The 26,486-nt window shown below is 41.7% G+C and overlaps 1 protein-coding gene across 2 annotated transcripts in view; it reads left to right on the top strand.

Annotated features, from left to right (window-relative positions):
- The first annotated feature begins 469 nt into the window (after positions 1-469).
- LOC142487690 (metalloreductase STEAP4-like) overlaps positions 470-26,486 on the top strand; it is a 28,454-nt gene continuing 2,437 nt past the window's right edge. The window contains exons 1-4 of one of the 2 annotated variants that reach the window (XM_075587405.1): positions 470-592; positions 5,082-5,534; positions 6,793-7,320; positions 24,168-24,332. In XM_075587405.1, the coding sequence (XP_075443520.1) occupies positions 5,085-5,534; positions 6,793-7,320; positions 24,168-24,332 (1,143 nt within the window). In that variant the 5' untranslated portion in view covers positions 470-592; positions 5,082-5,084. The remainder of the gene's footprint in view (positions 593-5,081; positions 5,535-6,792; positions 7,321-24,167; positions 24,333-26,486) is intronic. The other variant, XM_075587406.1, reaches the window with a different exon arrangement.

The raw sequence follows: 26,486 nt of genomic DNA, 5'->3' as shown, positions 1-26,486 counted from the left end.
CATCAGGTTTATTGAAATATTTGGTGAGTACCGTGGATGCACGGCCTGATTTTGGTTTAGTTGGCATTGCGAGTGTTTCCCCTGCTGCAATCGCTGTATTTTGCGTGGTTTTGAGTGAGATTTACGTGTTTGAGTGTTTAATTAGTCGTCGAGAGGTGCGGAGCTCACACTCTAGGCTTCCATGCACCTAGTCCTCGCGCATGCGCCCCTTTATTTTTTTTTTTTTAATGAATTTTAAGTTCACAGAAACTTGGAGAATGTTGAGTAGAACTCACGGTGCATTTGTATGCCCAAATTCATGGGATCTTCCCTGTCTCTTACTTTTAATACAAATCGATTGTAAATCACCATTCAGAAAAAAAATACTTCTGCAAAGAGACTCAGAGGATTTTCCATCATTTCACAAAAGGGGGGTGGTTTGTTTTATTTAAACTTGCGCAACAACTGATGAAATAAATAGCACATTCCAAGATACTGGCAGGAGAGTGGAGAAAATATTTCAGCTAACGTGGCACACTTACTCTGAGGAAAGCAGCTGTATTTTATTAACCTTTACTTTACCATCTTAGAACAACGAATAACAAAAATATAGGTAAGTCCTGTTTCATTTTGTGCAGATTTTATAGAAGTTCTAGAGTGGTTTAACGTATGTATTAATCTATGGTTAATCTTTGACTCTTTTCCGGACTACAAGATGCCGTTCTTTCTCCAAAATTAATCTCTCTAACTGTACTTTCATTGCTACATTTGTTTGTAAATGGTGTTGAATGCACACCACACAAACATTTGCATGTTCCCCCATTTCCCCATTACCTCAAGGCAATAATTACTGCAGTTACCCTTTATTTCAGTGTATTGAACTGAAAATGTACACACGGAACAGCTCACGAGCACACAAAAAATCAGGTAACTAGATAATCTAATCTAAGATTTCTTTGTTCCTCTATCTCTAAAAGAAACCTTAATTGAGAAATAAGTACAGTTTGGTAACATTAACACATTAAGAACAACATTAACACATAAAAAAATGTGGAATTTAAATAAGGTTCCTAAAGTGTTAGTAAAATAATAAAGTCAAACTATATATTTGAGTTTCTTAAAGAAATCATAATAAAATAATACTTACATACACAATAAGGAAAGAAAAATGTATTTCATAGTCTATTGTATGTAGCTAAAGTGAGTAAAACACAATGGATATGAATGCCAATTATAGCAAAGACCATAGACAAGCAACTTTACAGCCATATGTAAACTAGTGAGCATCTACGTGATAAGTATTTGTATGTTTAAACAAATGTACCTCCATTAATGTATCTTTCTGTGTGGATGTGTGTGCGTGTGTGTGTGTATGGTGCATATACCTGGTAAGTGTGTGTGTGTGTGTATGGTGCATATATCTGTTGTGCATTTGTGCATGTACTTTATCTGGTGCACAGGAGGGCCCCTGGCATGCAGCGGGTTCCTTTCTAAGGGCCCGCCACAAAGCGAAAATCGCCGGAAAGCGCAACCGACGACTTTTGGCGTGTGCACATGCGCAAACCGGCAATTCCCCCTTCTGCGTGTGCGCACCCTCGGCAACAACCCATTCTGCGCATGCGCGACCTCGGACTTCCCCGTTCTGCGCATGCACAGACATGGCGGCCCCCTTCTAGAGACCGCTGTATCAGAGAAACGGGGCCTTGCTGTATATGTTTGCATGGTACATGTATCTGGTATGTACTGTATGTGTGTATGATCATATATATATATATATATATATATATATATATATATATATATATATATATTACACACCCTACCCGACTTAACAAACAAACAAGTCATTACCAATCATTATTATTATTGATAATATTGTCATTTATATATAGCAGGACCCCCCTTTCCTCCGGTTGCGTGCGCGCACCCCGACGAGGTGCCGGAGGTACTGTGGGGGTAGTGGAGTGGCGAGTGGATCGCCTGTGGCTCCCTTTGCAGGGCACCGGCATCTTGCGCATAGTCGCGCATGCGCAGTGAGTGCTGGAGTGCGGTGGCCATGGCAGAGCTCGCCCATGCGCAGTATAGGTGTAAATGTAGTACTAGGCTCCACGGGGAGCTACAGTTCCCAGCAAGTACAGTATCTGCTTATGAGCTGGTTTGTCTTTCACCAGATTTACTAACGGTTCAACTGGGCCTTCTTAGTAGTGAAGCCAGCCCTAGAAGTCAAGACTCTCTTGTTCATATTGTTTACCATAAATCTTCAAAAATAGAAACAAAATTGTAAGGTACAGAGGATTTCAACTTTGTTTTATTCTACCTTGCATTATGTAACCTTTGTACAATACTTTTATACTATAAAGAAAAAGAAGTAAAGTAGGGGGTATTGCACCTTTTATACCCATTACAGCTATTACTTGGATTGTGTAGCTTTGCTACTAAGTGCACTAACAGCACTTTTATATCCTTCAAAATATATTTATTCTATATAGGATTTTTAAAGTGCTCTATAATTTCTTATAGATGAGACAGTTTGTTAATGGTAAGTGTTGGTAAGGGTGTCAGACATTTGCTAGTGTTCGTGATGTTACTGCTACTCTGATTTTGGTCTTGTATAATTAAGCCTTTCCAACTTCACACATTACCTTGCTCTCACTGCTCTATCTCTGCAAAATCCAATGTACTGTACTTCTTCCCCAACTGCAGCTCCTTCCAATAACAAGCAGCTCTCAGAACCGCAACAACCTTCTTCTCCCCCCTGTACCTTCTGTTTCTGCTCTCCCTTCAACATACTGTAGATTGTAAGATTGTAAGCTACTTGAAGCAGGACCTTCCTTATCTACTTAACCAATGTACAATATGTTAATGTTTGATATTTTATTGTTATTTTATTGTTATCGTGCTATGATTTTATTTACTGTATATGTTGGCGCATTATAAATGTAGCGCACTTTCCCCCACCCCCTGGGAGATAAGGCGTCTACAGTGTGTGTATGCATTACCTGTGGCTCGCAGGAGACCTGAACCTCCTCCGCGGGGTGCCTGGGGTGTACCTGATTCGATATGTGACAGCGCCTCCACCTGCTTGGGATCCCAACTAAGCGGGATAACCCCGTGCAGGATATGTACAACACACACTGATGCAATAAAACAAAAGCACTTTACTGTTGGGCATATATGCAATGACAAACAATGATAACAATAATACTACTGATTACAGCTGACCATACAGCCACGCACGGCTTTTTTCCACCACCATATTACCCCACACCATGTCCACAGTACCTGACGGAGCCCTCGGGCACCCAACCACCCTGTCCACAAGAGTCTAACCCCAACCCCTATATGTGGTCAGCGCTGCCACTATGGTGAATATTACTTGGTTGGTGCACTTAGTGATGTAGGTATCTGCCTGGTGCTCCAGCCTAGCTGGGGCCTAGGGGAATCTCTGGTCTAGAGCAGGAGTCACATGCCCCTATCCTGTCCCAGCACGACTGTCATGGTCTCTGCGCGCCAAATCTATCAATCTCCTGATCAAAGGAACAGGGCCGCGTTATTGGCCTCCCCGCAGCATGTGATACACTATCCAAGCATTAACTGCCATTCACATCAATAGCAGGTAAAGACATAGCAGGGTTACGATACCCGCATCAGACTTGGGTGAAACCTGACATTTGTGTTCACTCAATTTTGTTGATAAAACAATACTGTACTGTATATTCAGAATTACTAGTTTTTGGATTCTGCTTGTATGGAAGTACAGTAACAGCACTGCCATAAGCTCAATAGGAGAGCATTGGTAAATACAGTATGTGTTAAAGTAAACTAAGCTTTTACAGAAAGATTTGTAATATTATGAAGTAGGGTCTTATTCTTCTGTCAAAATGAAAATTATAATTATTCTGTGGATACAGCACCTGGTATTTTCTCAATTCATCATACACAGACACAAATCATAAATCCAAGTACTGAATACTTTCTATTTCTCTTTTTTTGCTCTAAGTACTTGGGAGAGAAATTACGGTACTAAACAGTGATAAGTGATTACATCTCTTCTCACTTGTGTATGTGTACATGTCATATATGTACAGTATGTGTTCATGATGAGTACTGTATGTGTGCACATGTTTTTGCAATTGTATCAGTGTGTGAATGTATATATGTTTGTATACATGATTGTGTATGAAATGTTTTGTATCCGTGTGTGCATTTTAATTTATGTATATGTTTGTCTTCCTCCTGTAGTGAATGAAACTAGACCCCATATACAAACAAACAATATACTTGACATAGATATTATTATCTACAAAGGAATAATGATATACCAGTAAACTAAAATAAACAATGATATACACTATTTGCATAAGGTACTCTAATTGTGTAAACTGCCTAAACAGATGTTCTTCTAAGCACAAAAGGTCACCATTTTGTTTACTAAATTAAAATTCTCGTTATTTTATTAGGTATGAATATATTATCTAATTAAACCATGTAATATTTGATATTTCTTTATTTTGCTTGTTATAGGTGAATAGCAATTAAGTAAAATAAAACATTTTTTAGAAAACATTAATTATCTGTAATCTGTAATCTGTATACTCAAATATAACATTCTTCTTTTGTTTTTTAAATGACACTATTCAAACATCATGCCAATTTGGGTATATAAAAAGCTACACATATTTATGTTAATCACGGGAGAATGGCCTTTAATTTTACCTAACATTCCCTTTATGTTAAACTTCATAAAATAAGGTACTCTGACATATAAATATGCATTGCATGATAGTAAAATATACATATTGGGACATTCATTTTTTTTAATACAGTAGCATAAAACAAAATTCTATTTAGTTTTGTATAAAGGTTGAATACAGTATAAAAAGATATTTAGATACAGCCAGTTTAAGTGATGAATAATACTTGTTACATTTGTACAGTATATAGGGGACATAATAATGAAAGTGGTCTGTTACATGTATGTTTATAAATACAATTAAAGCTGTTTATTTTAAAAAAAAGAGCACTTTACCATGTCTTTTGTTAAATCATACAGTAAATCAGATTAGTTAATATGTATATATGTTTTTATATATATTTTTCAGATTATGGAAAACTCATCAAATTGTATCCCTCTTTGTTCCACTGAGTCTAAAAAACAGGACACCATTTGCATTTTTGGAACTGGAGATTTTGGTCGATCGCTTGGATTTAAGATGCTTCAGTGTGGCTATACTATTATTTTTGGGAGTCGAAATACCAAGTCTAACTTCCTCCCCAAATGGGCAGAGGTCCTGAGCCATTCAGAGGCTGCAGAAAAATCATCCATTATCATTGTAGCAGTTCATAGAGAGCAGTACCATTTTCTAGCTGACTTAACTGATATTCTGAAAGGGAAGGTGTTGGTGGATGTCAGCAACAACCTTAAAATAAACCAATACCCAGAGTCCAATGCAGAATATCTTGCCAAGATGATACCAGGAGCAAATGTAGTTAAGGCATTTAACACAGTATCTGCATGGTCTCTGCAATCAGGCACCGTAGATGCAAGTAGACAGGTAAGATTACGTTATCATGTTAGATAATATTTCATGAATGTGATACTTTTTGATTGATATGCAACAAAGATCTCTACCCTCACAGCATGTTATCTATTGCAAAAAACTGCTTTTGACTTATTGTATGAAGAAACATTCCAGTTGTAATGCTTTTCATTATGGAGCAATCCCCATAGCTTCAACTTAGACAAAGCCACATTTTCTTTTGTACATACAGGCAGTCCTCGGTTATCCAACGGAATCCTTTCTGGAAGTAGCGTTGGATAGTGAAACCATTGTAAAGTGAGTCCCATGTTAATCAGTGGCGGTGAGCGTTGGACCATTGGATGCATTCCGGCATCGAAAAACGGCCCTTTGGGTTGCATTGTAAAGCGTTGGATATGCCATTCTTTGTAAAGTGAGACGTTGGATAACGACGACTACAGTACCTGTACTGATTTTAAAATAAAATATATATTGAAAAAAATAGTTGATGCGAAAAAGTTTCGCTTCATTGTTCAAAAGTTTAAGTTCATTGCTTCATATAATTTATCTGTAGTTATAATGTTATAATGACTAAAACATAAAATATTGCTGTTACAATAGTGTTTATTTCTAAATACAGTGCATACACAACATATATAAATATAGTGCATACACTGTAGCTTTTTTAATGTATAGTTTTCAAACCCCCTAACATGTATTGCTGTATATCATTAAGAATCAATACACACATCAATATGACCCAGCTTTAATAGACATTGTCAATAATGAAAATGCAATGGTTATCAAACGACTTAAAGATTTTAGCTTAATCTCTTTCTTGTATTTGGATATAGAGACAAAATCATAATACACACGTATTTTAATAAGATACTCACACAAGCACTGGTAGTAAAGTATGATCAGATCGACCATTTATTTTTTCAAATGTTTATTTTCAAAGGAAAAAATGAAGCAAATTAAGTTATTATAGCAGAATACAAAGAAAGAAAATAATAACAAGGAGTTTTGTGCTAGTGATCAATACAGAAATAGATAAACCTGTGAAATGGAAAAAAAAATATTTCACTCAGTATTAAAATTTACATCACAATAATCACAACACAGATGACCCAATAAGTGAAAGTAACAATTTTCCTCACATAATGTAGATCATCAATGAACACACGTACTTGATTTGTGTCCAATTGAAAAAGAATAAGGAAATAACTTGATTCTTTTTATTTACTCACAGTATTTTACGTATATCTTTGTAAAATAACTATTTTTACAACAGGTTTTTCTTTGTGGTGATGACACCAAGTCAAAACAAATGGTTATGGATATTGTGCGTGCTCTTGGACTCACACCACTTGACCAAGGATCCCTTCTGGCAGCCAATGAGGTGGAAAATTACCCACTGCAGTTATTCCCAATGTGGAGACTTCCAATGTACATCTGTACAGGATTTACTGTATTGATTTTCCTTTACTGTGTACTAACTGAAGTAATCAATCCCTATGCTACAACGAGAGAAGATACTTCGTATCTGATTGCTATTTCCATTCCTAACAGAGTGTTCCCAATTGTGTCTCTCATATTACTTGCCTTAGTTTACCTTCCAGGAATAATAGCAGCTATTCTACAGTTATTCAGAGGCACCAAGTACAGTCGCTTTCCAAATTGGCTTGACCAATGGATGCTCTGTCGGAAGCAGCTCGGACTTGTAGCACTGGCTTATGCGTTCCTACATGCTATCTATACTCTTGTGATGCCCATCCGCTACTATGTACGATGGTGGTCAAACAAATACCTCATCTTACAGGTAACTCTCCAATTCCTAAGACATTAATACTCAACCTGCAGCTTGGGAACAACTACGCAGTAAACGTGAATATTTAACGCAATCAATCAGTTTGTTTGCTAACTACCTTGATTGCTAACCTAACACATCTGGTTGGTGTGTGTGTCTCTCTTTAATACAGAGGCTTGTAACAAATCCTGAGCTTGTGTCCTGATCTGTGTGACTGTATTACTGTTTGATTTCAATGTAGTTTGTATTAAGTGTGAAGTTAGAACCAGAAGGGAAGTGCTGTGCTGTGCTGTGTATACTAGTGTATACAAGCAGGGGTAGCTGAACTTGGGGAGTGTACAGTGGGTTAATTTATTTTAAAATTGTGTGGTAATTGAAAGTCGGTAACTAACTTTTTTTTCTCTCTTCTGCCTAATTGAGCCTGCAGTGGGTAGGATTAGGTGATTGCTAAACTTATACACCTGGTTGGTCTGTGTGTGTAGTGAAGAAGAATCAGGCACACGGTCTTAATCATCAAATGAAAAGGGGTTTAATGTGCCAAGGTATCCAATGTTTCGGCAGTAATACTAGAGCCTACACCTTGAGAAAGGCAGTATTACTGCCGAAACATTGGATTCCTTGGCACATTAAACCCCTTTTCATTTGATGATTAAGACCGTGTGTCTGATTCTTCTTCTTCACTGGATCTATTTGGGACATCAGGAGCTCCCCAGAACCAGCGCACCAGCGGTTAAGTACCCCACTTTCACCCTTTTTGTTTGAGTGCGTGCACTACCTTCATTCCATGGTCTGTGTGTGTCCCTCTTTAAAACAGAGACTTTAAATGAATCCTGAACTTGCGTATCATGATCTGTGTGACTGTATTACCATTTGATTTCACCTGCTGTTTGTATTAAGTGTGGAGTTAGAAACAGGAGTGCTGTTTGAATTAAGTGTGGAGTTAGAACCAGGAGAGCTGTTTGAATTAAGTGAGGAGTTAGAACTGGAGTGCTGTTGGAATTACTGTAAGTGTGGAGTTAGAACCAGGAGTGCTGTTGGAATTAAGTGTGGAGTTAGAACCAGGAGTGCTGTTGGAATTAAGTGTGGAGTTAGAACCAGGAGTGCTGTTTGTATTACAGTAGCGACATACTTTATTAAAGTAAATGCCGGCGGCATGCCGGGATCTACCCCAGCTGCCGCCAGTCAGAAACGCGCGCCGCCGCGTTTCCCCCACGCACCCCCCCTCCACATCGCGCGCAATTACCCCCCCAAAGACACCCCGAACCCGGCTTCTACTCTGCCCCTCTGCTTCCCCGCACCCCCGCTTACCTAGATTTGAACTCCAGGGGTGTCGGGGAAGCCTGGGGAAGCCGGGGAAGACGGGGAAGCCGGGCGCGCTTGTGACCGTGACGTCACAGTGCGCCGCCACGCGCCGCGGCTACCCGCTTCCCAGCCTCATTCAGCCAGCGGCATTTGCTCGAATAAGAGCTGCCGCTGCTGTAAGTGTGGAGTTAGAACCAGATATATTTTAAAACCTTTTAACTGATTTGCTGGCGAAGCCAAGCCAAGTAAGTACAGCATCTGGTTAGCCAGTCAGGACCAACCAGAAAAAGAAATAGGTTTAAAACAAATATACAACAAAGACCAGTATTTAAGTGCACCTGTAACTGAAAATAAAGTGCACTAAAGGAGGATGTGGAGTTTAAAAGAAAAAACATGGGGAGATACCGAACAGAGCATCCCGCTTAAGGCACGCTGGGAAATAAATGCAACATCCTACCCAGTGGCCATAGCGTGGGTGAACTATGCTCGTATATGGGAGCGCACCAACCAGAAGGAGTTGGAATAAGGAAGGTGGGAAACAAGGTATAGTATATTGAAGTGCAGTTCATTGGTAGCACTTATAACTCCATAGTTGCAACAATGAGCAGGATTGCGAATGCCACTCAATGCTCATCTTGCCACATATATATGAACTTGGAGCAGCTATTCCAGGGTGCATACCACTGTGAGAAGTGTGAGTACTGTAAGTGGTCTCTTCAGATTCTCAGATTGCTGATCTGGCTGGGAATAGTGGTGCAGATGGTGGAGCTGTGAGTGAGGAACAAGTGGGTAGCTAGGTAACAGTTAGAAGGGGAAGCAGGGGGAAGAGGCAGGGCAGTTCTGAGCGGACACATCCCAATGGATTTGCCATATTGAAGATATTGGGAGTGTCAATGCAAGAATGGCAAGGCTGGGGGAACCGGATCTTTCTAGCAGCCAGGGGAATAGTTTCTCCAGCACAGAGGGGATTCGGGATACGCAGATGTGCTATCTTTGTGGTAGGGATGGATAGCACCTCAATGAAGATGGATCTTCTGTGCTAGGGGGGAGAATGTTAAAAAGGTTGGAGGAGCTTTTAAACTAGAATGGAGAGGAGGGACAAGAAACAGATAATGAACTAAATAGAATAGAAGGGGATGGGGAAATAGCAAGGGGTCATGGAGGTAGAAGGGGGCAAGTGGGAATTTGGCAAGGAGAGATACACCCATATTAAATACAGATAATACTAGAATATTTCTAAAGACTAAATTCAATTGGAGTAGAAAGGAAGGAGCACATAAGATAATAGTACAGACTTAAATGTATGCTTAGTAATGCAAGAAGCCTGACAGATAAAATGGGGGAGCTTGAATTAATAGCTTCAAGGGAGCAGTATGATATCATAGGCATTACTGAAACATGGTGGGATGAAACTCATGACTGGGCAGTAAATGTAGGTGCGTATTCCCTTTTTCAGAGGGATCCAGAAAAGTTGGAGAATGTTTATATGTTAAACCGGATCCAAAACCTATTATAAGGGAAGATGTTTATGTAGGTAATGATGAAAATGTAGAGACCTTATGGATAGAAATTAGCAGTGGAGGTAAAAGTATAAAGAAAATGCTTGTAGGGATATGCCAAATATCATACCAACCACCAAATATCAGTGAGATTGAGGAAGCCAAAATACTTTTGAAAATGGAGAAGACATCAAAACTAGGTCATGTTTGCATAATGGAGATTTTAATTATCCAGACATTGACTGGGGCAATGAGATAAGCATTACAACGATAGGAAACAGGTTTTTGGGGGTGCTAAAAGACAACTAAATGACCCAAATTATTGAGGAGCCAACCAGGAGAGGGGCAATACTGGATTTTGTCATATCAAACAAGGTACAATTAATAACAAATATTCAAGTCCAGGAACATTTGGGAAACAGTGATAATAACATGGTCTCATTTGAAATAAATGATCAAAAAACATTTTACTTGGGTTCAGCAAAGACTTTAAACTTTAGAAAAGCAGATTTTAATGAATTGAGGAGTAATCTACAAGGAATATATTGGGGATATGTTTTCACAGGGAAAAATGTGGAAGATAAATGGGCAGTCCTTAAAACATTGTTAGAAAAGCTAACTTATCAGTGTATACCCTTGGGTAATAAATATAAAAGAAACATTCTAAACCAATGTGGCTAAGTAAACAGGATGGGAAGAAATGGAAAAGAAGAGGCAGGAGTTTAGATCCTTAAAGTCAGAAGGGACATAGGCATCATATCAGAATTATAAGGAATGTAACAAAAGTTGCAAAAGGACAATACAATTAGCAAAAATGGATAATGAAAAAAGGATTGCAATAGAAAGTGATCCGCCCTAAAAGATCCTTTAAGTAACTTAATAACAAAAACATTAGAAAAAAATATATAGGATCATTTCAGTGTGAGATGGGCAGGCAAATTCTTGGCGATAAGGAAAAAGCAGAGATATTAAACCAATTCTATGCCTCTGTATTGGCCTTGATGTTACTCTATTTCTTCATGATTCCTTGGGATTTCCAAGATTTTTCCTACATCTAGGAGCACCGGCATATTGTATTTCGAGACCTTTATGATGTGTGCCTGCAGAACTCTTTTTTTTTTACCAGGGAAGAATCAATTGTAATAAAAGTACTGCAGAAGGACACCACAATCTCTATATTAACGAACAATTGGTTAACTGAGGAAGAAGTTCATAGGCGGCTTGATAAAATGAAAATAAATAAGGCACTTGCCCCGATGTTATACATCCAAGAGTTTTTAAGGAGTTAAGTTCAATAATAGCCAAACTATTACATTTAATATTCAAGGACTCCATTTCCACAGGCTCAGTACGACAAGATAAGCATAAAGCAAATGTGGTGCCTATATTTAAAAAGGGGGCTAGATCACAACCAGGAATTTCAGACCAATAAGCTTGACATCAATAGTGGGGAAGTTACTTGATGTTTAGTATGGGATAATATTCAGGAATACCTAAAGGAAAATAATTTTTTTAAGTAATAGAAAGCATTTATTTATGAAGGCTAGGTAATGCCAAACTAAGCTTATTAGTTTCTTTGATGAAGTAAGTTGTACATTTGACCAGGATAATGCAGTTTATGTGGTCTACTTAGATTTTGCAAAGGCTTTTGATACTGTTCCACACAAGGGATTAGTGTACAAAATAAAGCAAATTGGGCTAGGTAAAAATATTTGCACATAGATAGAAAAATTATTGAAGGCTAGACAACAGAGGGTTGTAATAAATAGAAGTTTTTCAGGTTGGGCTAAAGTTGTGAGTGAAGTACATCAAGAATTGGTACTGGGACCCTTGCTTTTAACTTGTTTATTAATGACCTTGAGGTTGGCATAGAGAGCAAAGTCTCCATCTTGTATGTATGTATGTCTTTATTTATATAGCGCCATTAATGTACATAGCGCTTCACAGTAGTAATACACGTGACAATCATATAAAGAATAAATTATACAAATAACAGATCATGGGAATAAGTGCTTCAGGCATAAATGTAACATTGTGAAAAAGGAGTCCCTGCTCCAAAGATCTTACAATATAATTGGTAGTGAGGACGTACAGAGACAGAGACAGTAGGCATTCTTGTATGTAAGTGCGTCTGCAGGAGGCCAAGCTTTATGTATCACGTGTATAGTATTAGCCACGGTGCTGAAGACAATCAATTGTGTGAGGTACAGTAGTAGAATCACGGCAGGATGTAATTTCTCTCAAGAAAGACATTGATAGACTGGAAATTTGGCAGGTAAATGGCAGATGAGGTTTAATACAGATAATGGAAGGTTATGCATTGGGGAAACAAGAATAAACAGGCAATTTACAAATGAAATGGGGATAAATTAGGAGAATCCTTGATGGAGAAGGATTTAGGAGTGCTTGAAGATTGCAGGCTCAGCAATAGAGCCCAAAGTAGTGGAAAAGGCAAATAAACGGGCAATGGATGGAAAGGAAGTAAACATAATTATGCACCTTTATAAAGCATTAGTAAGACCACACCTTGACTACGGGGTACAATTTTAGGCAACACTCCTTAGAAAATACATTATGGAACAAGAGAAAGTGCAGGAAGAGCCACCAAATTAATATAGGGGATGGATAATCTGATTTATGAGGAGAGGCTAGCTAAATTAGATTTATTTACATTAGAAAAGAGGCATATTAGAGGGGATATGATAACTATATGTAACGGGTTTTCCCCCACCCAATCTCACATTGGCCCATGTGGTCTAACCAGTCCCCATTACATGTTCGTGTCTGGTGGTGCACCTGTAGGCAACAGGGCTCCTGAGTCTCCCGCTTGATTGTATTAGGAGATGTCATCCAGACAGGCAGCTGAGGTAGTGTGTGCGAGTCCTACCTATATCCAGTGCAGCGCCTCCACCTCATCAGTATCTGTGCTTCCACAGGGAGATGGTCCTGGTGAGGAACTCCTTCTTGGTGGTGCCATCCACTGCTGAGTAACTTCACACTCACTCAGTGGAGGTATATTCAAACAGGGCATCTTTATTGATGGTTGGTATGGGCAAACTGCCCCTCACAGATAACAGCTCAGCCGCTCATCTCTTTGCAGTATTCCATTAGGAAGGTCCCTCTCCTCTAATAGAGCTGCGTATGCTCACCTATCCTCTCAGAGAGATTCCCCAGCTTCACTGGCTGCTGAAAGCTCCTCTCTTGAGCTGCTTTGTCTCTCTCAGCTCCTGTAACTCTGCTGCGTATGCTCACTGACTCACAGCTAGCATGAGACACTGCAACACTGTTGCAGACCTTCACGTGCCTCTCACTGAACTGAGCAGCACAACAACAGGAAACTGAACTTCTAACTTTAGGCAGTGCTGTGTCTTATATCACCCCCCAGAGAACAAACATGCTCTGTATCACTAAGTGGGAACACACTGCATGTTGTCACTTCCTTTGGGGACATATGACACCTTACCAGGGTGTGAGGGCAAACCTCATTGATTGTTGCTGGCAATCCTGCACACTTACCAGGTTTACTGCCAGCATGAGAAAGAGATATGTACACCAATCTTAGACATGGCTACATTCTCCCCCTGGTGGAATCCCAACGCCCTCGCTTGGGACCTAAATTCGCGGAACCTTCCTTCAGGTAGCACTGCAAAACATAACAACACATTATTACAATACATATCTTTCCTCAAAACATTATAACAGATACATCCTAACGTAGATGTGTAACAACCAGAATTATTCCCTGCTGTAGTACCCATTACTGGTACCCCCCAGACCCTCTTAAGGTGGCTTGCGCACAGCATGGTCCACTGGGCTTAGAGCATCAATGCGGTAACACGATGGGTGACATACTGGACACCCACAATCAGCCCATAATCCTGGCATGGATGCTAATGGACTGAAAGGATCGTGCCCATAAACCTCCCTAATGCATCTCCTGGGAACGTAGCATATCCCCTCTTGACTACACTACTTCTCGTCCAACCCGCCAGGATCCCAATTTTCTTCAGCAAAGGAACCCATTTCGAACGTAAGTTCGCCCTCCCAGGGATGGTGAAAATTACGTACCCACTTTTGGCGATCCCTAATAACTCTTGCCGCCAGTGGAGGCACATAGGGGGTTCCCAGGGCAATAGGCATATATTGAGCAACATTACCCAAATTCCCAGATGAAACTCCCAATGTTCCTGGGGACCCAAAATTTGACCCAATGCTCTTAGAATCACACCCCACCATAACAGTACGATTGTCATCATTAGTGCAGTATAACATTCTTGGCATAGCCATCTCCCTCCCCGATCCCTCATCGGAAGTAAAGCAGTCACCCCAGTCCAGATTTTCCCCAGTCCATTCTTCAAAAGTGGCTCGGGACTCCCCAGACAACCCTTGGCTAGACTGGGATCCATAGGAAAAAGTGACAGGGGCAGGGGTTTTAACTATGGCCGGGGGTTGGGCATAGGGAAACACTGCCGGCATACGCGGGGCCACGACCCGCAACGTCTCGCTACCTTGCCCGGTACCATCGGACTGGCACTCCAGTTCATCCGTGTCCGGGTTCTCAGGCTTCCGCAGGGCCTGCTGTCACTTCTCGGACCCAGGCAACCTGGTACAGCTGCTTGGCCGAGAGGACACGGCCATCTCGCTGTACTCGCCGCCATCTTGCGATGGGTTCCCAACCGGAACCTCTTCCTCCAGAACGACATCCGCCACCATACGTGATGGTTCTGCTCTCCGCTCCATTTGGGCCTGGACTAGGCCCGTCTCCGCCGTTGCCACCACTGGTGCCTGTGGAGGGTACGGATGTATCTCACCGCTCCGTCGGCTCGGGATGGGTTCCTCTCCACCGTCTGCTCCGCCATTCACCACGTCCGTGGGACTCCGCCTCTCAGGTTGTTTCTGCACCGGCGACAAGAGACTCCGCTCTGCCGCGACACAGGTAAGTGCCGGTTCTTTTACAGCACCGCTGTAGTGGTCCGCCGGTAGGCGCATCACCACCGTCGTTGGGGTCGCTTGCTCCTCGGCCGAGGAGCCGAACTTCAACTCGGGGAGTGGCACTCCTGCAGGGAATCGACAGTGAGGTTCCGGGTTCTCACCGCGGTTGCCGACCCCTTTCTCTTGAGGCTCCAATGCAATCATTAGGAGCGATCCCCATTCTCCGGGATCAACTGGTTCTTGCTTGACCAAGGCCGAGGCTTCAGCTGTCAGCTTGGCTGTGTCCGCTCCTGCCTCCACGGTCTGCCGTGGTAAGAAGGGCTGCACGGCCCCTAGGTAGTGGATGCCACATTGGGGGCACCTAGCCGTTGTGCTGGCTTCTCTACCGGGCAACCTGCACTACATGCACAGGCACCGCAATGTCTCTTTGTCCCCAGCATTGACTAACAGGAAGCCTCCTGGCAATGAATAGGGATATACCGCAATGTCCATCTCGCTCTTTGTAGTGCTGGTTACAGGAGACATTTTGCACAGTGGTCTCTCCTGTTCACCAGCTCCTTGCAGCTGAGGGACAGAAAGCTCACATCCAGCTCCTCCCTCAGACAACTCGGGTCTTGCTTGGCAGAGGTAGAGACCCCTCCCCCTGGTGGAGATTTGGGGAGGGTCACACAGATTCACGTTATGGCCCCTAATTGGCTCTGAGTCCGTCACAGTCCCTGAGGGCACGGCCACAGCTTTCGCGCCATACCTCCCCGCAGGGTGGGGTTTTTCTTTTGGCGCCAATCCCGGCCAACTTTCTGCACTCTTAGCATTTGCAGCATGTTCTGCAACTGGCCCACGCGGTCTCCCAGGGAAGCGGGAACCGCCATTTTGGATCGATCTGCAACCCCTATTAGCAGCAGTGGTATCTTCATGTTTCTGTATCTCATCCCTTAGCTTCGCCCAGGAAAGGGGTTCACCCCGCATCCAGGAGCACCTCGTCCTGACTACAATAGGATGGTCAGGTATCGCTCCTCTCAGAAATTGATCACAACAGTACACATTCATCTCGGTGTCCGTAATACAATCCCTTTTCCGCATCGACCATAAGACTCTTCTAATGCGCAGGAGGAAATCAGATAGCTCCTCTCCGTCTTTCTGATGAAGACTGTAGTACCGCTTCATCAATTGTCCTATGTCCTCTTCACACGCAACGGACTGAGTGGGCATTACTCCTGACTCCAACGCCATCGCCATTTGGTTGCTGTGTTTGTTCTGATTGTACATGGAGCTCCTCTCTGCGGGGCAGCTGCCATACCGATACAACAAACATGCCTTGTGCACCACCTTGTGTACCTAATGTAGATCTATAAAACATACAGAACACCTACAAGCTCAAATTGAACCCCCAAAATACCCACAACATATATATAAGCATATAAGTTTCACAGAGGAGTGCTACTGAGCATGGCAATTTATATTTAAAACCAGAGACATAACATAAAACACAGACAAAGCTCAGTGCACATCCAGAAAAACTTATATACGGTACAGTGCCTAAATATACATGTATAAATAACTAATAAATAAAATGGTCTTTTAGTTTAACATTTTGGCCAAATTGTTGTAAGCCCTTGAGCCAAACTTCACGGCAGACCACGTTCAAGGGTCCCTACACTAATATAAAATCTTAATAACCTGTGCATTGCCAGGAAGAATGATTTATAGTAAATCTGTCAATATGAGTTGCAAAAGTTCTAAGTCTGATTGAAGCTTTTATTAACCTGTACATTACCAGGAAAAGCATTCTGTAATAGATTTGTCACAATCACACTGCATGCAGGCAAGTTCCCCTGATAGTTGGAGATGCCATGGAGTGAGCTTTTAACCATTTAAATGTGGGAGGGAGTGAGCTTGAATTGGATAGGAGGTTGCCACCCTCCAAAACAGCCAAGACTAGCTGCACAAGAATTATAAAACATACAGAACACCTACAAGCTCAAATTGAACCCCCAAAATACCCACAACATATATATAAGCATATAAGTTTCACAGAGGAGTGCTACTGAGCATGGCAATTTATATTTAAAACCAGAGACATAACATAAAACACAGACAAAGCTCAGTGCACATCCAGAAAAACTTATATACGGTACAGTGCCTAAATATACATGTATAAATAACTAATAAATAAAATGGTCTTTTAGTTTAACATTTTGGCCAAATTGTTGTAAGCCCTTGAGCCAAACTTCACGGCAGACCACGTTCAAGGGTCCCTACACTAATATAAATTCTTAATAACCTGTGCATTGCCAGGAAGAATGATTTATAGTAAATCTGTCAATATGAGTTGCAAAAGTTCTAAGTCTGATTGAAGCTTTTATTAACCTGTACATTACCAGGAAAAGCATTCTGTAATAGATTTGTCACAATCACACTGCATGCAGGCAAGTTGTGGGTATTTTGGGGGTTCAATTTGAGCTTGTAGGTGTTCTGTATGTTTTATAATTCTTGTGCAGCTAGTCTTGGCTGTTTTGGAGGGTGGCAACCCCCTATCCAATTGAAGCTCACTCCCTCCCACATTTAAATGGTTAAAAGCTCCTACCCCTAGCGCTACCTCAAGGTGACTAGGACAGCTAGTCCCCCTCTCCAGACCCACTAACTCCTCTCAGGTTCCCAGGTTGTCCCTGCGGTTCCATCCCAACACAGCACAAAGTGGCAGCATACACTTTCCCTGTTTCCTAGTGTGCCTAGCAAAAGCCTGTCCTGTTGACAGGTATCTCAGCAGCGCCTCCAATTGTAACGGGTTTTCCCCCACCCAATCTCACATTGGCCCATGTGGTCTAACCAGTCCCCATTACATGTTCGTGTCTGGTGGTGCACCTGTAGGCAACAGGGCTCCTGAGTCTCCCGCTTGATGGTATTAGGGGATGTCATCCAGACAGGCAGCTGAGGTAGTGTGTGCGAGTCCTACCTATATCCAGTGCAGCGCCTCCACCTCATCAGGATCTGTGCTTCCGCAGGGAGATGGTCCTGGTGAGGAACTCCGTCTTGGTGGTGCCATCCACTGCTGAGTAACTTCACACTCACTCAGTGGAGGTATATTCAAACAGGGCATCTTTATTGATGGTTGGTATGGGCAAACTGCCCCTCACAGATAACAGCTCAGCCCACCTATCCTCTCAGAGAGATTCCCCAGCTTCTCTGGCTGCTGAAAGCTCCTCTCTTGAGCTGCTTTGTCTCTCTCAGCTCCTGTAACTCTGCTGCATATGCTCACTGAGTCACAACTAGCATGAGACACTGCAACAGTGTTGCAGACCTTCACGTGCCTCTCACTGAACTGAGCAGCACAACAACAGGAAACTGAACTTCTAACTTTAGGCAGTGCTGTGTCTTATATCACCCCCCGGAGAACAAACATGCTCTGTATCACTAAGTGGGAACACACTGCATGTTGTCACTTCCTTTGGGGACATATGACACCTCACCAGGGTGTGAGGGCAAACCTCATTGATTGTTGCTGGCAATCCTGCACACTTACCAGGTTTACTGCCAGCATGAGAAAGAGATATGTACACCAATCTTAGACATGGCTACATATATAAAAATATATTCGGGGACAATACAAAGAGCTTTCAAAAGAACTATTCATCCCAAGGTCAGTATAAACGACGCGGGTCATCCCTTTAGGTTGGAGGAAAGAAAATTTCACCAGCAAAAGGAAAGGGTTTTTCACAGTAAGGGCAGTTAAAATGTGGAATTCATTACCCATGGAGAGTGTGATGGCAGATGCAATAGATATGTTCAAAAAAAGGTTTGACATCTTTTGAGAAAGGAAGGGTGTACAGGGATATACCACATAAGTAAACATGGGAAGGATTTTGATGCAGGGAGTAATATGCTTGCCAATATTTGGAGTCAGGAAATAATTTTCCCCCCCTAATTATGAGTTATTATTAGATGATATTTCACTGGGGTTTTTTGTTTGCCTTCCTCTGGATCAATATACAGTACTGTACTGTAAGTACAAATATAGGATAAAGTATTTCCTCTAAATTTAGCATACACTGGCGACACACTTTATTCGAGCTCGGCTAGTCCCACGAATTCGGGTATACCCGGGTGTATTGAGGTTTGTGACTGTTTTCTGCCCGAGTGCATTGAGTTATTTTCCGGCAGGGATTGAAGCATTTTATTCCCGCTGGCTGCAATACTGCACAGTACATATATATATACTGCATTACAATTCATGAATTTATGCCATCTGGTAGACACGCGAAACATTGCAGCCTATTAAATCCTAATCATTATCATTTAACAGATCAGCCGCCCATCAGCCAGGCATGAACCCAGGCTGGGAAGGCAAATGCAACGGGGCTTGTCAGAGGTGAGGAGCGGCGCATTCCAGGTATCTGCCAGGTACATACCGGGTATTTGCTCGAATAAAGTGTGTCGGTGCAGTAGGTTGAACTTGATGGACGTATGTCTTTTTTTCAACCTCATCTACTATGTAACTATTACAATGGCTTTCCTGATTCACTGATGAGTCTCTACTAAATTTTTAACGTTGCTTAAAATGAACTTCCCTTTTCTATCAAAAACTTGCCTATTATTAAATGGATAATGACTCCAGCATTGGTTAAAACAGCCATGATCAACAGATTGCAGGCAAACTCAGTTGTTTTATTGTTGCTGCTAAGAATGCTCACTGATCCAAAACATGTTATACTTCAGCTCTCATCTACAGTACATCACATAAATATAAGTTTAAGATTTAACGGTGGCTTAGCATTTAATATCCAGGTTGAAATCGAAGCAAAAACTAATTTTCGCTTCATGCTTGGGTGGAAATGCTACATGAAAGTGGGTTTACTCCCTTTAGGTAGCACGCTCTTGGCTTCTCGTCACATTCTCGGCAGGGAGGAAAGGGAGAGACACTGTGGCTGCGGTATTTATAAAGCCAGATGTCAGACCAGGTTTCAGAGGTAATATTTTATTCATATGTAAACTAAGTGTATTGATTTATGTGCAAGTGTATTGTTACTCCTAAAACCTGGTGTGGTCGGTAGTCCACGAGATAGAATGATGATACATACAGCTGTCTCTCACTGCAGTTCAAGTCCACTATTATGAGGCCGTGAGAGGGGAGACAGATGAATATATAAATAGGTATGGGATTTATTTGTTATTATATATATATGATGTACTGTATATACAGTACTCTACAGATGGGCAGGTTCATGGGTTCAAGTTAGAAACTATGCAAACTTCAAAGTTCAGAAGTTCAGGTCATACATTGAAAGAAACATTTCAATCTAAGCAGAATTCGAGCCACATCTCACCCCCGGAATATTCTTTTTTAATTTTCTTTGTTTAATAAACTGGGTGAATAATTGAATAAATTACTGTCTTTGTGCAAGAAAATGCTCCATCAATCATATGTATGTATGCATGTGTACACATATATACACATATATACTTCACCTAAACCAAATTGGAAAAACAAGACTGCGGGAGAGGTGTGGGTGTGGGAGAGATTGGTGGGAGAGAGAGATGGGGGTGTGGGAGAGAGTGGGTGGTCTTGCAAGGCTGCTGACATGGGGGGAGGGGGGCACAATGAAAACTCTAGTCCTGGGCCACGGGAAAGCTATCTGCAGCTATGGTGTCACCCCAATAATTTGGCCTACTTCATCTATCAATATGCATAGTAATGTGTGCTATATAAGGCCTTGCCCCCGCTGCATGCTGCAGCGTCCGCTGTGGCGGACGCTGCGCTCACCAGAGCCCTCCCCGCAATGGCGCCGGGCCCACTGCGAGGGGGGGCCGCAGCGCTCGCGCGAGAGCTACTCCTGCTCTCAATAGAATTGAGAGCAGGAACTCGCGTCGAGCGGCTAGGCACGCCCCCCGGCGGTTCAGCCAATGAGGGCGAACCTGCCGGGTGACGTCATGGCCGCGCCCCCGTCACTCCTCCGGCACGCCCCCCCCCGGTCTCTGCTCCTGCAGTGAGCTGCAGACCGGGGAATCGCCGGAACGCGCAGCCGAAAGCGCGGGCGCGCATTAGAGCGCCGTGACCGGGGCCTTAGCCTTAGTTTAAAGCACAGGAGGTGTAAGACAGGTGTAAGACAGCAATGAAGCTCATTTCTTCCTTACACCTCCTGTGCTTTAAACGTATATAGCACACATTACTATGAATAGTGATTTTTGTATTTATCTTACCTTTTCATCTCTGGGTTTAGGTTACTTTTTGTATGGTCAGGTTTAGTATCAGGCAGGTGTAGAGAGACTGTTTTAATCTTATTTTTTAGTGATGTTATGAATAAATGTGTATTATTCTGTGTACACTGGAGTGCTTTTGTGGGATACTTGTCTTTTGTCTCCATACTAATCCATCCCGAGCACCATCAGGGGCTTGCCATAATAGCCTTATTGTACCTGACTTAGGTACTTTTTATATGTGGGGTCTGTTGCAGGTACCTTTTTCGTCTTTTATATATATTTTATATATTTTTTCAGTGTGTGCTGCCATTCTTTCTTTATATATATGTAACCCATGTTCCCCCCTCCCCCCCCCCAGATGCAGATGTCTATCTAGGGTGTAGTGAGGCTGGCTACGTGTACTTGGGTGGTGCGTACCTGCTTGGAACAGGAGGGCCTGAGTCTCCCGCGTTGGTAGTGGGAACAACAAGACCAGGCTTTCTGGGGTACATGCCTCCATCTCTTTAGCAACGATGATGCAGCGCCTCCATCTCCGCAAGTCCCAGGGATATGGGATAGGACCCTTACAGATAAACCCTGGTCCCAGGGGGAATGATCCAACTCACACAGTCTCTTTGTGTAAAACAGCAGCAATAGTCTTTATTCTTTGGTAACACAGTGAGCTAGTGCACAGCAGTTCATGCAAAGAGTAGTTCATAGAAACAGTGCTCCCAAGGTACAGGCATCTCTCTCCTCTCCTTTCCTCCAGATGTATGCTTTCCAGCAGGATGGGCTGAAAGGGGGCCTCAATACCCCTGCCTCCACCCCACAGGGTAGGCCCTAGGAGTGAGGCTAGATATCCTTCCCCTCACCCCCTAAATAGGGTGAGGGGCAGTGGTCCACCTCTATAGTCCTGTCCGCTCTACTCAGAGGGGCTCTGAGGTCTCTCCTACAAATATCACTCTCACGTTGAGCAGGGCCTCTAAGGTCAGGCATGCGCTATGCTGGGTTTTACTACACTTCAGACCAGCACTCTCCTCCGCTCCAGGACAACACTCCACATACTCCCTCCAGGCTCTCAACAGACTGCCAGTCCTGACACTCTGCTCTAAAGACTCTGCTCCAGCTCAGACTGACATCCTCACAGAACTGAGCATTCTGAACTGCCACCTCTTTCTCTCAGCTCTGACTCAACTCGCAGCACGAACTGACAGAACCAACTGACTCAGACACACACAGGACAGCCCACTAAATAGAGTCAGCCCTGCCCCTCATGATGTCAGCAGTACCACCCCTCTGTCTAGGCCTGCACAGAGTCAGGGGGCCACCTCCATAACTCCAGGCAGGGCTTGAAGGGGGGAAAACTCATGGGTACTACTGGCGCCTGCCCTTACCAGGGCTTACACCAGTAGGAGAAGGATAAGTAGCCCACTCTTACAGGGGCTACATATATATATATAAAAAATAAAGGCAAGAATCAGCACACCTCTTAAAGAAAATAATATGGCCTGGTGCTTGTCCCTTAAAAATAAATAAATAGAATATACGTTACCATCCTGGGACTGATAAAGTAGAGAGAGCACACAGTAGGAAGATGACACATCCCCTGAAAAAGACCCCTCTGTGGGGTCGAAACGTCGGTTATCTGTGATACTGTTTAAGCTAATATAACCTCTTGTCATCTTCCTACTGTGTGCTGTATGTACTTTATCAGTCCTCGAATGGTAACGTATAAAGAAAGAAAGAATGGTAGCGCACACTAAAAAAATAGGGCCTCAGCAGAGGCAGGTGTGGTGAATGGTGAAGGGTAAATAGTTACAGTCTGTACGGATCCCTAGAGATCCAATATACCAGCACAGCACAAGAGATGATAACAAAAAGTTGTTCATTGGGTCCAAAATGCCCACATATGCCCGACGTTTTGGTCCTCACAAATAATAATGTTGGGGTGACGTGGGGGACAATAAAGAGACACGGGGGAGTGTGACATGGGGGAGAAAAGTCCCTACCTCCTTCAGTGCTGCTGTGCTGTAGGGTCTGCTGGGGTTACTGGCAGCTGAAGGAAATCCTGTGTCCTGCCACCCCACCTCTTCTGGTGATTGGATCCCTGTACCAGAGGAGGTGAGGCCAGCACAATACTGGAAACTTCAAAGAGAGCTTCATTAATCCCATTTTGGGTTGCTATTCATACCACCTGACCAATCCCTCCCTCTCCACCCACCCCCTCCTCCTCAAGCCACAGTCAGAGCATTCGATGGTCAGGAATGTGTGTTTGGATTCTGGAAACGAACTTGCAGTTAGGCTCCACACCACCAGTGTCTTCGGTAGTTTCGGAAATCCAGGCCTATAAGTATTGGGGTTTCAGATTTTGAACCCACAAATGTGTCTATCCTTACTACTGTAAATACAGTTTAAATAACATTATTAATCTGTAACAATCTCTACATTTGTTATACTTTTCCAGGAAGAGAATAACTTGAAGTAGAAAAAAACATGATTATTGCTATTATTGTGATATTTCAAACCCTTTTCATTAAAACGGTGGTAAATCAGGCTTAAACGAAAATCAGAAAATGTGGAATTTTATTCGCCTTTTAACTACATGAATAAATAGTGCATGTCTAAAACACGCCACTTACAGTATTATAAAATCTCTTGGTACTGTAGCTGGTGTTACTAAATTGAGTGCATGAAATAAAGCAATGCAGGGCACTAAGCCAATTACTGCCATTTAATGAGCAAGGTCCTTCATCATTAGGTTAACATAGTAGGACTGTGTGATTTCAGGAAGAATATGTTGCGATAATTTGACTACAACTAGTTTTTGTAGCTCTAAAATGTTGTATAAGTTCTTATAAAAATGTACATAATATAATATGTGTAATAGTTTTACAATTTTAGAAATATTGTTCACAGATAGCTTGAAACGTTTCTGTTATTTTCTGTTTTCAGGTTACAACCAATACCACTTACCCATTTTTAAACTATTATGCCTGGCTTTCTGACTCTTATGTTGCTTTGGGAATCCTCGGATTTTTCTTTTATGTGCTTTTGGGCATAACGTCACTACCTTCAGTAAGCAATGCAGTGAACTGGAGAGAATTCCGCTTTGTACAGGTAAGTGTCTAATAGGTGAAATGCGAAGGTTACCATGCATGGGAAAATATGGCTTTCATTGTTATCTTTCCCTTTACTATCAGACATGGTGTGAATATTTCATCAATGCATTTCTTATTAATTATTCCTTCAAGAGGGAGTTTGTGAAATCTTCCTATCAATAATGTTCTTTTTGAATATTCCCTAAAAGATTCAACTACCCCTGGAGTACAATTTGCTTCTTGTGAAGAATAAGTCAGTATCAATTTTGCTTAATTAAAATGTTACCTGGTAATTATAGTTCTATTTTTAAACAAATGATACTGCTTACATTAGTCAAACACTGCATCAAAGTGAGAGACTCTGGATGAACACTCTCCCTGCATAAAGAACAGTTTAGACACAGCGCTATTCAGTCCTAAAAAAGATTAGTAATAGATTACTACAAAGAATGATGTTAGTATGGAAGCATTCAAAATGTAATATATACATATATATATATTCATATAATGGTGCTCATCACCTACATTTGTCCTATAGAACATGCCACAGCAATTAGTTTGCATTTGTCTTAGGAGGGACTTGCCCTTCAAATAAACAGGCTTTAAGTGGGGCACTTGACCGATATAAGTACTGTATAAGGATGTATTCATATTATATTACTATTATTAATTTCCTTATGAGACAAACAATTGCAATCCTAATATTTTCATTTGTATTACAATAAAATCCAGCATACGTTTATTACACTACAGTATAAGGTTGTATAGAATTGTGTACTGTTAATATTACAGGCATGCAGTCAAGTCTGAGACTGTGGGTTAAGAGTGGGGCATTCCTGGGAAAGTAAGCACAAGAAGTTTTAAAAAAAGACTTCAACGTGGGACAAAAGTTAACTAAAAACAGTGGAATGTTTAACATTTTAAATGAAGCAGATACGGTTATTTTGTATTGTATCTGTTTATTTTAGCAGCCTTACCTTCTCAAAAGCCACAGAACAGTGACTGCATTTTGAATGTTTGGGCAGTTTTCATGGCATAAATGGATTGCTGCGATCATTTCCCAGCCCCTTCTCCTTGCAATACCTGGGGAAATGTAGTAGGAAAAAAAATGTTGAATTAATTACATTTTTTTTTGTTAATTGTAAATAAATGCTTTGGAAAGAGTTAATGTCCCTGGTGATAAAACTATTTAGCAATCCTCAAATTCCCATTTAAATGATTTTTGTTTTGTGCTTTATTCTAAAATCATCATAATATTATCATTAGTCATACAGATGCATGTAGCATGTGAAACCTTTTGCAAAAATGGCAACGTTTGCCAGGAATGAATTTAATGTGCAATAGCAACTATTCAGAAATAGAAACTTCCTGTCTTTTGAAGAGGAACAACAAAATTGCAAAAACTCACAATAAGTATTAACACCACTCTCTCTTGAACGGAGTCATCTTCAATCATGGTCGTCTGGAAAGAAGTTCAGTACATCTTCCTTAAGTCAAAGATATGCAGGTAGCTGTAATATCAGACATCAAAGAAAATCTTCAGGATTCTGGGTTCGCTCTATACAAGGCAATGAGATAGATAGATAGATAGATAGATAGATAGATAGATAGATAGATAGATAGATAGATAGATAGATAGATAGATAGATAGATTGATAGATAGGAATGCCTAGTCCAATAAATTGGTACCAGAGGGGGACAACAAAAAAAAGGTAACTTTATTATAAATAATTAAAGCTCCATTAAGAGAGCTACCAACCGACCAGTTTCTGCATCCATGCCTCCATAAATATTTAAAACCCCAAAATTAAATCCAGTTACACACACACATGGATCACATTAATCAAATGGAAAGAGGATCATAGGAATAAACTCCAATCACATTAACGATTCAATCACTATTCACTAAAAGCCCTAAACTCCTGCATCCAATAAATCTCTCTCAGTAACAACATTTTAACTATATTAACTCGTCTTCCATGTTCAAATAAATAGATTCAGTTATGGCTATGATAGATACCATGACCAGAAACACTATACCTTGACTATTAGAGAACATGGTATTCTCTAGAGCAATGTATCCCAACTCCAGTCCTCAGGGAACCCCAACAGGTCAGGTCTTAAGGATATCCCTGCTCCAGCACAGGTGGCTCAGTCAAAATGACTGAGCCGC

The sequence above is a fragment of the Ascaphus truei genome, chromosome 2 (assembly GCF_040206685.1).
Source record: "Ascaphus truei isolate aAscTru1 chromosome 2, aAscTru1.hap1, whole genome shotgun sequence".
In the NCBI taxonomy this organism is placed as follows: domain Eukaryota; kingdom Metazoa; phylum Chordata; class Amphibia; order Anura; family Ascaphidae; genus Ascaphus; species Ascaphus truei.
This window is presented reverse-complemented; position numbering and strand designations above follow the sequence as displayed.